Below are 14,169 nucleotides of genomic sequence, written 5' to 3'. Positions count from 1 at the left end.
TGTGGGAGTGATCCTCGTTCCTGAACACGAGAGCGTTTCTTGAGTCCCATAGTTTCCAAGAGATAGTCAGAGCCACCGAAGGCCATATGTTGGGGTTGAGTCCCTGAAGCGTTGGGTGTTGGAGCAGAGCATCAAGGGAGGTTGGAGCCGGCAGTCCCAAGGAGGACCAGACCTGTGTAGCGTAAGAACAGTTGGATGAAGAGTAAAACATGATGCGTATCAGAGGTCTATATCATGCTATCAAGCCTTATACAGCAAAGTCACGCTATCAAGACTTGTACAGCAAAGTGGAATGAATGGCTAACTTTCTTGTGGACAAAATGAATAGCAAACTGAGTTCACAAGCTATACATATCACAGTCCATGATCGACTACAAAAGGGGCTTACAATTGATGATACAACTCACAATGTATCTTTTGTATGAACGCAATCTAATCCATCAGAATCTCAACAGGCGCTTGAACGCCAAGGCGAGCACAACAGGGGAAGGCCATGAACAGCGGGGCTGTATTTCAGGTAGAAGTAGAACGATGTATTCAACCTTTTCTGTAATCCTAATCCACACTTGAACATAAGGGCAAGCGGAACAGATGAAGACCTCCCGTTAAATGTTACAGTTAAGAACAGATGAAGTCAAATAATTTAATAACAAAGTGGGCCGCATCACAAAAAAAAGCGGTCACCTTGCTGGATTCATCTTGACGGTTCGAGAGGCTTGTTTACGGTTGAATTTTGCAAACCAGTTACAAGTGTAGGTGCTCCTGATGATCACCTCTGCCTCCATGACTGAAATGCGAAAATATCCCCTGTAAGCATAGGAGCAGGTCGGTACTTTTCTGTTAATTTCCACCTCAATTTATCGCAAGTTTTGAATAACAAGACTTCGTTTCACAACGCAAAAAAAAACACTTATGCGCCAACATATATGAAACTCTAGGCGTTTTTTCATGTAAGGATTATGTAACGAATTACATGCAGCAGTTTTGTTTCTACTTTTTAAGACAAACTACCATCATGTTGCTTTCTACTCCCTCCGTACCATAATATAAGAACGTTTTTTACACTAGTGTAGTGTCAAAAACTTTCTTATATTATGGGACGGAAGGAGTAAGATTTTTGGGATTTTATCATTTATGCCACTAGTTGTGTCCTACTACTCAGTTTTGCCATTAGAAGTTACAACTGCTCAAAAATACCATTGTTTTGTGACAAGCTTGCTAACAAATGCCATTAGACACCTCAAAGATACCATTGTTCCGTTAGGCGTGTAACACCCCAGGAAGGAAGAGAGGGAGAGGGGATCCAGATCGGGACGAGAGGGGAGATGTCGTGGAGAGGAAGAAGCAGAGATGAATTGCAGAGGAAGGATTCGGTACAGGAGTTGTTAATCCACGCATACCCCTCACGGCCACAGGCGGCCACCCTTTAACGCACACACACGCAGCCACTTGGCTGGCCAGCTGGCTGGGCCCACCAGCCAGCTCTAGGACACACTAACCCGCTGGTTAGGTGTGACATTCCTCCCTCCTTAAAACTGAGCATCGTCTTCGTCGTCTTCAACATTATCGCCATCGTCTTTCTCCTCCCAGAGCTCCGCAGAAGGAAAGCGCTGACGAAGAACGTCATAATTCTCCCACGTCGTAGGTGCGGAGTCCCCAGCTCCCCATTGAACCTTGATCTGAACCACTGGCGCGTTCCCCAGCTTCATCATGCGCCGATCCAGGACGCGAGTGGGAGAGAGATCGGTGGTGGAGAGGTCGGGCACCTTGGGCAGCTCGCTGTATACTGGCGTGAAGTCCGGTGCGAAGGGCTTCAATTGCGAGATGTGGAAGACAGGGTGAATTTGGCTCTCTTGTGGCAGGTCGAGCTTGTACGCGAGCGAGCTGATCTTCTCGATGATCTTGAAGGGCCCGAAGAACTTGAACGCGAGCTTGGCGCACGGGCGATTGACCACCGAGCGCTGCGCGTAGGGTTGGAGCTTGAGAAGCACTTGATCCCCTGCCTGGAAGTGGCGCTCGGTGCGATTGCGGTCCGCGTTCTTCTTGAACCGATGTTGCGCGCGCTCCAGGTGGGCGCGTATGTGTGCGTTGTGCGCCGCCCAGTCCAGCTCTTCGCCGGCGGCTGTCGACGCCTCCCAGGACGGCATTGCCCCCAGATTAGCTTCTTTGCCGTAGAGGGCCTTGAAGGGCGTACCCTGAAGAGAAGCGTGGAATGTGGAATTGTACCAAAACTCTGCCATGGGCAGCCAGCGACGCCATTTGTGCGGCGAGTCGTGGACCGCGCAACGGAGGTACATCTCCATGCACTGGTTCACGTGCTCACTCTGGCCATCCGTCTGGGGGTGGTAGGCCGTCGAGTAGAGCAGTTTGGTACCGGCTCCGGCGAAGATCTCGCGCCAGAGGTGACTGATGAAGATCTTGTCGCGGTCAGAGACGATGGAGGAGGGGATGCCGTGCAGCTTCACCACGTTGTCCCAGAATGCCCGCGCCACTTGCGTGGCGTTGAATGGGTGGCGGAGCGGGACGAAGTGCGCGAACTTGGTGAAGCGGTCGACGACCACCATGATCGTGTCGCAGCCCTCCGAGCGTGGCAGGCCCTCCACGAAGTCCATGGTAAGATCCTCCCAGGGTGCGGCTGGGATTGGCAGCGGGGCCAACAACCCCGGCGACTTGACGTGCTCGTGCTTGGCCTGCTGGCACACCGCACACTGCTGCACAAACTCGTCGACGTCGCGCTTGAGACCGCGTCAGTCGAAGTGTTTGCGCACGCGCTGGTAGGTGGCGGTGCTGCCAGAATGGCCTCCCACGGTGCTGCAGTGCAGCGTGGCGGTGAGCTTGGTGCGCAGAGCAGCATTGTCACCGATCCAGAGGCGCCCTTGTCATCGGATAGTGCCACGATAGAGCTCGTAGCCGTGCTCGTCAGGGCTGTGCAAGGCGAGCTGCTGCAGCCGCTCTTGTGCGTCCGGATCGGTGGCGTAGGAGTTGATCACCTCTTGCATCCACGCTGGCTGGCACGCCGAGAGCGCGGCCACCTCGAATTGCTTGCCCACACGGGAGAGCGCGTCGGCGGCGCCATTGTCCAGCGCGCGTCTGTACTGGAAACGAAACTGGAGTCCCACCAGCTTCGCCATGGCCTTGCGCTGAAGCTCGGTTTCCAGGTGCTGTTCCCCAAGGTTGCAGAGGGACTTGTGGTCCGTGATGATGTCGAAGGGGCCGCGCTGCAAGTACTGGCGCCACTTGTCGACGGCCATCATCACGGCGAGGAACCACTTTCTCGTAGGTGGAGAGCTTCTGGTTGCGCACGCCCAGCGCCTTGCTGAAGTAGGCCACCGGGTGGCCATCTTGCGCCAGCACTGCGCCCACGCCTGCGTTGCAGGCGTCCGTCTCGATGGTGAATGGTCGCTCGAAGTTGGGCAGCGCCAGGACCGGCGTGGTGACCATGGCGCTCTTGAGCATGTTGAATGCCGTTTGCGCCTATTCGGTCCAAGAGAACCCCTTCTTGGTGAGCAACTGCGTGAGCGGTTTGGCGATGATGCCGTAGTGCGGCACGAATTTTCTGTAATAGCCGGTGAGGCCCAGAAACCCCCGCAGCTCCGTGGCGTTCGTCGGTGTTGGCCACTGCTCCATGGCCTGTGTCTTCTCCTTGTCCGTGGCCACCCCCTCTTTGGAGATCACATGGCCGAGGTAGTCGATGTGCTCGCAGGCGAACGTGCACTTGGATTCCTTGACGTACAGCTGGTGCACTCGGAGCAGCTCGAAGACAATGCGCAGGTGCTCCAAGTGTTCCTCCATCATCTCACTGAAGACCAAGATGTCATCCAGGAATATGATGACGAACTTGCGGACATACTTACCGAAGATGGCGTTCATCAGACATTGAAAGGTGGCAGGTGCGTTCGTGAGTCCGAACGGCATGACCCTGAACTGGAAATGTCCGTGATGTGTCTTGAACACCGTCTTGGACTCGTCTTCCTCCCGCATCCTGATCTGATGGTAGCCTGCCCGCAAGTCCAGTTTGGAGAACACCGCTGCGCCGGCCAATTCGTCCAGCAGCTCGTCGATGATGGGGAGGGGAAATTTGTTCTTGACCGTGGCATCATTGAGGCGACGGTAGTCGACGCAGAATCGCCAGGTGCCGTCCTTCTTCTTCACGAGCAATACTGGCGCGGCGTAGGGACTGACGTTGTGCGTGATCACGCCGGACTCCAGCGTCTCCTTGACCTGCCGCTCGATCTCGTCCTTCTGGAGCGGCGATTAGCAGTACGGGCGTGTGTTCGCGGGGACCGCGCCCTCCACCAGTATGACGGCGTGGTCGTACTGGCGATGGGGAGGGAGCCCTTGCGGTGCCGCCAACACGTCGGCGAATTCCTCGAGCAGGTCTGCCAGTGGTGTTTGACTTGGGCTTTTACGAACCTGGCGCGCTGGAGGGCCACAGGTGTCCACCATGGCCATTGCCCAGACATCGTTGCCGGCGATCATCTTGCGCAGCTCCTCGGGACTGACCGCCTTGAGAGTAGTAGCCGGTTTGGTTGGAACACCACGGAGCGTGACCTCTTCGTCGTCGTCCAGAAACTTTACTCACTTGTCTTGCCAGTGGCATGTCATTGGACTATGCTGGGCGAGCCAGTCCATGCCCAGAATGCCGTCATACGCGCCAATCTCCATCTCGCGCATGGGCGTCTCGAAGGTGTGGCCCTGCATCCACCATTTGAGGCCGGGCACCATGCGGTTGCAGGTGAGCTTGTCGCCGTTTGCCACGCGTACCTCGGTTGGCGGCATGTCCTCCGTGGCGAGACCGAGGCGATCAACGAACGCCTTGTTGACGAAACTGTGAGTGCTGCCCGAGTCGAGCAGCAGAAGCATGACCTGGTTTCCCACCAGCGCGTGCAACCTGATCGTCGTCGCCGAGTCGGTACCATCGAGCGCCTGCGACGAGAGGAGGCAGCACTCCGGCACGTCCACTGCCGGAGCGGGGGGTTGCACAGCTGGTCCAGGGTCGTCGAGGAGTTGCAGGGCATGGATAGTATCGTCAGAGAGCACCTCACCGTGGTCACCCACGTTGATTGTGAGCAGCTGCGCGGGCTGGGCGCAGCGATGCGCTCGAGAGTAGCGGTCGCCGCACTTGAAACAGAGATTGTTCGCGCGACGAAAATCGCGCAGCTGCCGCTCCCGCGCGTACTCGTCGCCGTGGGCGCGAACCGGCGCGGCCACTGCTCGCTGTGGCAGTGCTGCCGCGGCTGCTATTGGAGGTGGCCGGCCCGCGGGTGTGATGCGGGGTCGCGCGCGGGTCGTCCCCAGTTCTTCTTCTTGGATGCGCGCGAGTACCGAGGCGCGCGTGATGCTTGAAGGTGCCTGAAGACGCACCGGGGCACGCAACTCGTCCTTCAGGCCGAGGAGGAACTGCGTCACGAAGAACTTGGTGTTGATTGATGGATCCAGAGCGAGCAAGTGGTACATCTGCTCGTCGAACGCGGTGCGGTAATCGGCGACGGTGCCTGTTTGGCGGAGTTGAAGCAGCTTATGCATCACCATCTTGAACTCGTCGGCGCCAAATTCCTCCAGGATCGCCGCCGTGAAGACGTCCCACGTGATGTTGCGGTGCGTCTGGCGGAACGCTTGGAGCCAGTGCACGGCCTGGCCGTCGATGTAGAGCGCCGCGGTGGCGACCCAGTGGTGGGCAGCTACCTTGTAGAGCTCGAAGTAGGCGAGGCAGCGGTCCAGCCATAAGTATGGCGCCGTGCCGTCGAACTTGGGAAAATCATGCTTCGGGGGCTTGTGGTACTGGTTGGTGTGGTACCCCGTCGGAGACGCGGTCGGTGCGGTGACAAACCCGCCTTGTGGTGGTGGCACGGGCAGAAGAGGTGGGCGGTGGTCGCCCAGACACGCGTGCGATGACGACGGGCGCATTGGATCTGGTATGGGGCGCGGCGGCGGAGGAGGTGGGGGCGGTGGTGGTTGCTCCTGTGGTTGCGCTGGCTGGTGAAGAAGCGTGGTGACCGATCCGGATGGAGAGGTTGCTCCCTCCACCGTCTTGGGCGTGAGATCGAGGTCCGACTGGGTCAGATCGAGCTGGCGCGAGAGGCCGCGCATCTCCAGCGAGATCTGCGCGTTGAACGCAGCCTGGAGCTCGATCTGTTTTTCGTGCGCCGCCTTCTGGTCGTCGATTCTGGCGAGCAGCGTCTCCAGCATCTTGGTGATGTTGGTGTTCCCCTCGTCCATGGCGGCGAGAACTTGCCGCGTCGCCGCCGAAGCCTTGGAAGGAGCCGTTGTCCTGCTCGAAAGGGCGTCGAACCCCGCGACGGATTTCGTGCGGCTTGCCGGAGCAAACCACACCGGCGCGGTGGATGTTACCGACTCCCAAACAAGCAAGGAAGAAAAATTTCCGGCGATTTGATGGCTCTGATTACCAGTTGTAACACCCCAGGAAGGAAGAGAGGGAGAGGGGATCCAGATCGGGACGAGAGGGGAGATGTCATGGAGAGGAAGAAGCAGAGATGAATTGCAGAGGAAGGATTCGATACAGGAGTTGTTAATCCACGCATACCCCTCACGGCCACAGGCGGCCACCCTTTAACGCACACACACGCAGCCACTTGGCTGGCCAGCTGGCTGGGCCCACCAGCCAGCTCTAGGACACACTAACCCGCTGGTTAGGTGTGACAAGGCGTTTGCTCAAAAAAGCCATTAGACAGTGTTACTATCAGGTCAAAACCATTCACCATGTTATATGACCAAAATATCCCTAGAACCATATGTCAGCTCTCTCTATCTCACGATAATAAGTCTGGGCCCCACTTGTCAGGAGTAAGCAAGCGAATAATTTTAGAGGAAAATAAGAACACCGTTGGGGATCGAGTGGAATCCACACTTTATCATAGTGAGATAGAGGGAGAGCTGACATGTTGGTCCATGGGCACTTTGGTCATGTAACATGGTAGATGGGCTTTGAGCTAATAGTAATGGTGTCTATTGGCATTTTTTAGCATGCGCCTAATGGAGCGATGGCATTTTACAACTAGTGGCAGAAATGATAAAACCCAAGATTTTTATGCTCCAATTCATCAATTAGGAAATTAATCTTAGAATTAATTTAATTTTGCTAGGATGTAGCCTATGTGTTTCTGATTAGAAATATGCAATTGAGTCAGCATGCAATCCTATTTCAAATAATGGACCTGCTGATCACCCCAAAACAAAGGACCCATCCTTTTATGCTATATTTTGGGAAACAAGGTGTCTTTTTTTAACATAAAAGAAACAAGAATGAATTGCATACGAAAAAGTGGACGCTTCTGCGTCAAAGAACATTTCAAGAAATCGAAACATTTTTTTGGAGGAGAATCATACAGGCAGAACAGAACAAAACCAAGCAAGGACATACTTTGAAGAGAACATGCCAGAGCACAACTGGAAACAACAAGGAATTGGCAATCAACGCCAGCAAATGTGTTAGCAAACCAAGCGAACAAAGGACAAGAGAGAATTGGCATAGGCCAACCAAGAACGATGGAAGAAGATTAGAACAGCAAAAGAATGTGTCACTCAAACCAACAGCGAATGGAGCAGTACATACCAATATATTGATGTGAGCGAGATTCATCTTGTTTTCCCCTGATTCGCACTACCTCTGTAAATAAGGGCAGTTAATTTTCAGTTTCTTGAGGTTGGTGAGTTGTTCTATGCCCTCCGGCAAAGACCTGATGCCCTCACAAAAATTGATCACAAGAGTATTGAGACAGGTTAATTCTGTCAGCCAATGGGGCAACGATGACATGCTGTTACAGTTGTACAGTTTTAGCTCTTGTAGCTTTGTTAGTTTCCTTATGCTCTCATCCAATTCCTTTATCCCTGTGTATGCATCTATGCACAGCCTCTCAAGGGATGTGAGCTCACCCAACCATTTCGGCAGTTCTTCATGTTCCTTGCCTGTTAGGCTTAGACCTTTGAGGGAAGAGAGATGTTGGATTATCTCTGGTGTGCCGGTCAGATCACCACACCGTTCCATCCTTAATTCAGTGAGGCCAGAGAGATGGCCAAGCAGGCTCCACTGATGCAGAGGCAGCTCGCAGTCTGCAACAGCCAGTTCAGTAGTTACTAGAGAAGGAGAGCTGGTGTCTGACATAGTACACTCTCCCCATGATGAAAGTGCATTATCACTCTTACTTATATACCAACGTTTAGCTCTTGGAAGAAGCGATCACATCCTCAGTTTGGGGCAATTTTTTATATACAAACAATCAAGCATAGGGAACCTGAGGTCGTTCGCACGACTGGAGTCTGATGCACTCCACTCTTCCAGATGTTTCATATCGTAGAGAGCTAGCCATGTCAGGTTTGGCAGTTGGCTGAGCCAGGATGGAAAACTGACAACATTATACCATTGTATAATCAATGTAGTTAAACTGCTCGGTGGCTCTAGTTTCTCCAACAACACTTCATCATCCACAAACCTCTGAGCATCTTCAGTCCACCGGAGAGTCAAGTCTTGAAGTCTTTCTTTTTCCATCAACTTTATACACATAGCTTCTTCCGCCGACTTCACTTTTTCAAGTTGGATGATCTTCAGCTCAACAGGATTCATGCCTTGTAGGAGAACAAGGTTGCTGCTCGATTTACCATCACCAGCATGCACGCCAAAAAGGGGTAATGATATGGAACTAGCACTGAGCTGCGGTACATTAGAAAGAAGCCAGCATCCCTTAAAATATAGCATCTTCAAACTATCAATCGTACCTATACTTTCTGGTATCTTTGTAATATTGCAGTGTGAGAGGTCCAGTGTGTGCAGCTTTCTAAGGTTACCAAGACATTCAGGTAAAGAGCAAATAGCATCACCATTATTAGACAAATCCAAATGCTCTAGATTGGAAAGGGTACTAATATGGTCTATCAAACGGTCAATTTGACATACAGGTGACTTGTCAAGTCTATACCGGAGGCATGCCGATAGATTCAAATATTGAAGATTGGTAAATCCAGAAAAAGCTTCCGGTATATAATTAACCTCTCTGCACTTCGATAAATCAAGATGCACCAAACTTTTCTGGTTTCCAGATAACCATGACAACTCTTTGAGACAATAAGAACCTGATAGGTTTAAAAACTTGAGTTTATTGAAGCTGCCTAAAACTTCAGGGAGCTGTTCCAGACAAGAGTGACTTGAAGATAACTTTGAACACTCCACTTTGGCGACGGCGCCAAATACTTTCGTTTTTCTGCAATTAACATAAGAGCTGAATGATAAGTTCAAATATTGCAGCTCAGATAGGACACCCAAGGATGCGTGTAGATTTCCAATAGATCTACATCCTGACAAGTTCAAATATTGCAGTTCCGTGAGGCTCCCCAAGAACTCTGATACATTGCAAACACAAACGCATTTTGACAAATCAAGACGCACCAATTTTTTTAGCTCTCCGAAGGATTTTGGAAGTTCTCTCATTCCCGAACAACCAGATAAATCAAGATACATCAGACCTTCAATTTCTCCAATCGACTGTGGCAGTGTCAAGATGTTAGAAGAATCACGGAGACTGAGGTAATTTAATTTTGATAGACTGGTTATACTATTGGGAATCGTTGCATCAAGTATTCTGGGAGCGTTAAGATACCTCAACCATTTTGATCGATCAATAGAATCTGGCAACTTATGTACGCAACACTGACTTAAGTCCAAGACACGTAGGGACTTAGCAGATGGAAATGCAGCATCATGAAGTCCAATTTCAGCAGAGTCCATAAAATGGAGTGCTCTTATCCTGGGTGACTCCAATCGCTTCTTACAATCATCGAGCAATGCAAAGTGGCAGTTGCTTCCCCCAAGGTTGCCATCTTCGCTAGCGACGAGAATTTCATCATCCATTACCGATCTGGCTAGATCATGCACAAGATCATGCATGGTGAATAATGTAACATCGTCAGGATGCACTCTAGCAGTCTGCAATGAAAGCAATTAGTAATATCAGATTTGCACTAGCACATATAGTACATACTATAATGTCGATGAAAGTATGTCCTTGTGTGCCCTTATGCGGTTCAACCGATTTAATTTAAATAACAGAACATATATGGAAGTATGCCACTGTAGCATTTTTTGCAAGTAATGTAAATTTGATTATGGGAAATTCCCTTGCACTTCAGAGTTTGATACCCACCCTCCAAATGTCATGAGGCCTCCAAACCCATGTCATTGACTCTTATATCTTAATCCTAGGCAAGTTCCCCCTGTCAGAGTTCTAGCCAAATTTTCACTGGCATGACAATGATTATACTCAGCTTCCTAATCCATGATAATCATTTAACTTTGGCTTGTGCACAGTAATTAAAAATACTTTTATGCATATTACGCATCAAATCTTAAGTATGCATTTTAGAAGAGCATACATCGAGAAAGAAGGGAGGAAATAGTTACTTGTACTAATCAATCATGCTAGTGGAAATAAGCAAAAAGGCCCAGCAAGCGAGAAGCTACGTTTATGCAAGATAGAGAATCCCAAGGGTGATAAGACCAACTTTTCTTCATGAAAATTTGAATATTAGCTTTCTTGCATTTGGAAGTTACCTTCCGCCGCTAGCCATTACTTCTACAGGATATGTTTATTTTTATTTGCATGCCATAATAAAGTCAATTGCCAAGATAATCAGGAATGTGCTTTTGTTGAGCTTGGATGTGTGGTAGTATGGGATGTGCATTTTGGAGTATGTTGTAAACTGAATTAACCACCTAAACCCTTGATATATTATCTTGCCATTTTTCACAGACAGAATTTGTTGCCATTTCAGTATCACAGACTGTGCATGTGTACTACAGAAATAGGCATTGTGTGAGTTTCCTTACAAGACTATAATGTTCAATTGTACAAGTCATGTAGAAACTAACCAGTGATGACTTTGAGTGTTCAAGGAATGACAGCCCTAAAAGCTCCGTAATGTATTTCTCGCCGAGCTGATGACTGGAGGATGTTCTGGTTGGCTTGATAAAATCAAGAGAAATCCACTGGCGAATTAGATCATCTTTGACTATCTTGTGACCTTTTGGAAAGATTGCACAATAGGCAAAGCACAGTTTCAAATATGAAGGCATGGAACTATAACTTAACCTCAAAGATGCAATCACCTGTCTTGAAGGTGTATCTTCCGAGTCTGAAGCAGATAGAGTCCAAATATCACTGTCTCTCACTGACTCCCATTCATGAGATGTTGGCATAGAATTTAACATGTACCCAAGTGATTGAGCTGCTAAACCCACACCTCCACATTTCATTGCAATGTCCATTCCAATCTGCTCCAGCTTAGCTTTGTCATCTTTTTCTTCAAAGCCACTCTTTTGCTTTATTATAGTCCAACACATGTCATTTGTCAGTGGTGCTAATTTGTGTGGTCTGGTTGACATTTTCTTTGCAATGCCTTCATTCCGTGTGGTTAGTATAACAACCACCTTGCTTGCCTTCTCAACCATTAACATAGCCTTCAGATCATCCAAAAGAAAATCACTGCCCTCCCACAAATCATCTAAAACGATCAGAATCTTCTGCTTTTCAGCAAACAGCTTTTGAAGAGCAATGTGTATCATCTCCCTGTTGGTGTCTTGACTCGTATTACCTGAAAGTTGTGATATTATAGAATTACCAATATTGTTCAAGTCAAATGTCTGGGACACATAAACCCACACCCTTGAGTAGTCTTGGAATTGGGAATTATTATTGTAGATTAGTTTGGCCATGGTAGTCTTGCCAAGGCCCCCAATACCATATATAGGAAGAAAGGTGACTTGTTCTGTGATGCCCTTAGATACAGAAGCCAGTATTTTCTCTTCCTCACCAGTCCTCCCAATGATCTGTGCCTGCAGGGTCGATGATGTTGTTACACGTGTATCGGTAACTTTCTGCTTATTGGCACCAGCCCCTGGCATTAAGTTGAAGGCCTTGTGTTGAGCTGTGATCTCCGCCACATGCTCTCTCATCGTCTTCATCTTATTAGCCATTTTAATCTTGTGAACAGTTGTGAGAAAAGGGATCACAGCAGCCAATTTCTTCTTGCGGGAGACCTGTAAGAGATAGTTCCGTTGATCTGTTAGTACTTGGCTAAATGTTTGGAAGTGTCTCAGTAAATGAGCATGTCCATGCTAGCAGCCTAGCAGCATTATTGTCTATCATAACCCTTTTTTTAAAGTAGTACTGTAAAGACTGTACCAATCCACACTGTTAGGGACCAAGATCAAGATAGACTCTGTTGTTATACAGTGTGCAGCGAATGGTATATAACTATATGACCAGATGAGCAATTTATTTTGCGAAGTTCCCCAGTAAAGAAAAAGATGCTGACAGCCAATAGGGGGTCATCTCCGACGCAGCCTCCAGCTTTGGCTTGGTTCAGATGGGGCCTTCCTGCCTCCTCCTGTGGTGCGCTCAATTATTTTTCTGGAGTATGAGAACATACATTTTGTGGGAGAGAGTACAAGAACAATTAGAATGGGAAGGAATCTGCAAACAACCTATAAAGGGTACATTTTGACTCTTCTTGAATTCTTACCTGAAATGAGACAACTGACAAGGAGGAACTTCGATGATCTAAAGTATTTTACAACACTTCATAAACAATGTTCCTTTCTTGAAAGTAAAGACTTTGCCTTGTCATAAGGAAAATCGTTGCGCTACCAAAATCACGCATTCAAAGCTTCCAAGAAAAATTTATCACAACATAGGTGCTTTAGTTATTTTTTTAAACGAATTTAGTACCATCCTTATAGTACATAATAGGCTGCTAGTTATCTTCGCGTACACAAACATATACTCTCTCTGTCCCAAAATTCTTGTCTTAGATTTGTCTAGATACGGATGTATCAACTATCAAGTCACGTATTAGGTACATCCGTATCTAGACAAATTTAAGACAAGAATTTTGGACGGGGTAGTTAAAACAAGTTTGACAATAAGAAATTATAGCAAGAACAAAGAAGAGGGCCAGGAGTTAGAGTTACCTCCTCTGCTTCGGAATCATCAAGCATGTCGGAGATGGCGTACATGGCGTCCTTGAGCCGCTTCAGCCACAGGCGGACCTCGTTGTCAGTGATGGCCCGCCTCTCGGCGTCCAGCAGCACCGCCTCGACGCACTCGAGCGTCTCCTTCATCCTGCGCAGGTCATTGTCGAAGTTACGCCGCAGCTTGATCTGGCCGCCGAGCACGGAGCCGATCTGATCCCCCACCACCTTGAGGAGCGCAGAGGCGATCAGCCCCCCGAGCTGCGCCATGGCTCCTCCTGCACCTAAGAGGGCGTCAGTCTCACCGTCACCGGCCGTCAAGTGTTGGGACGCGTGTGGGGGGTGGGATCAAATTCCAGATCTAGACAGATCAAGGAGAGACAGAGCGTGGAGGTTGTTGTGGGTGGAGAACTCAATTATTGAAGGAGCATTTGTTTTTGCAGTAGTTTGACCTTTCAGTAGTACACCACTGACAGTGAGTGAGTACATCGCTAACTTTGTTCTAAAATAAAAGTAGTTTAATATTTCTAACATTTTGATATTTTTATTCAAGATTCGAGGTGATGACGCTCCCGTGCAGCTCCCGCAAGCTGTAGGCGGGATAGTTTGCAATACAACAGACGTTGTATTGATGGGTGTTGGTGCACGTATATATAATTACAGGGTAGACCTCTACCTCAACTACATAAAACTATGAGGTGGGCCACAACTCCAATATACATGCAACACAAAATACATACTCAACACCCCCGCAGTCGAACACTAGTAGAAAAGGAGGCAATGGTCCAGGCCAGGTCAGCCCATTAGTCCCGGTTCAATCCAGAACCGGGACCCATGGGGGCATTGGACCCGGTTCGTGAGCCCCGGGGGCCGGCCGGGCCACGTGGGCCATTGGTCCCGATTCGTCTGGACCTTTTGGTCCCAGTTGGAGGGACAAACCAGGGCCAATGGGCCTCGCTCCTGGCCCACCACCATTGGTCCCGGTTGGTGGCTTGAACCGGGACCAAAGGCTGCCCTTTAGTCCCGGTTCGTGCCACGAACCGGGACCAATTAATTGCCTATATATACCCCTCGCCCGCGAGCAGAGCACTCCCACTGCTTTGTTTTTCCTGGCCGGCGAGGAGAGAGCTTTGTGGTGCTCTAACTCACCTCCTATGCACATGAGGCGTTCGATGGAATGCCCGAGCCAC

General features: G+C 49.5%; 1 protein-coding gene across 1 annotated transcript; it reads right to left on the bottom strand.

Annotated features, from left to right (window-relative positions):
• Nucleotides 1-290: 290 nt before the first annotated feature.
• LOC123072821 (putative disease resistance protein RGA3) lies at nucleotides 291-13,359 on the bottom strand. The gene is made up of 4 exons (XM_044496487.1): nucleotides 12,980-13,359; nucleotides 10,880-12,046; nucleotides 7,574-9,937; nucleotides 291-807 (listed from the first exon to the last, which is right to left on the bottom strand). Exons 1-3 carry the CDS (start codon nucleotides 13,247-13,249, stop codon nucleotides 8,198-8,200), a joined length of 3,177 nt encoding a protein of 1,058 aa, XP_044352422.1. The 5' UTR covers nucleotides 13,250-13,359; the 3' UTR covers nucleotides 291-807; nucleotides 7,574-8,197.
• Between the last annotated feature and the right edge of the window lie 810 nt (nucleotides 13,360-14,169).

This window comes from Triticum aestivum, chromosome 3B (genome assembly GCF_018294505.1).
Source record: "Triticum aestivum cultivar Chinese Spring chromosome 3B, IWGSC CS RefSeq v2.1, whole genome shotgun sequence".
In the NCBI taxonomy this organism is placed as follows: domain Eukaryota; kingdom Viridiplantae; phylum Streptophyta; class Magnoliopsida; order Poales; family Poaceae; genus Triticum; species Triticum aestivum.
The sequence above is the reverse complement of the archived record's forward strand: the minus strand, read 5'-3'. Positions and strand labels throughout refer to the sequence as shown.

Bases quoted from the DNA above. Each gene is read 5' to 3' on its own strand.
- LOC123072821 (XM_044496487.1), bottom strand. From the start codon at position 13,249: ATGGCGCAGCTCGGGGGGCTGATCGCCTCTGCGCTCCTCAAGGTGGTG. The intron at 12,047-12,979 runs GTAACTCTAACT...TATCTCTTACAG, and splicing joins ATGATTCCGAAGCAGAGGAG to GTCTCCCGCAAGAAGAAATT. The intron at 9,938-10,879 runs GTTAGTTTCTAC...CTTTCATTGCAG, and splicing joins AACACTCAAAGTCATCACTG to ACTGCTAGAGTGCATCCTGA.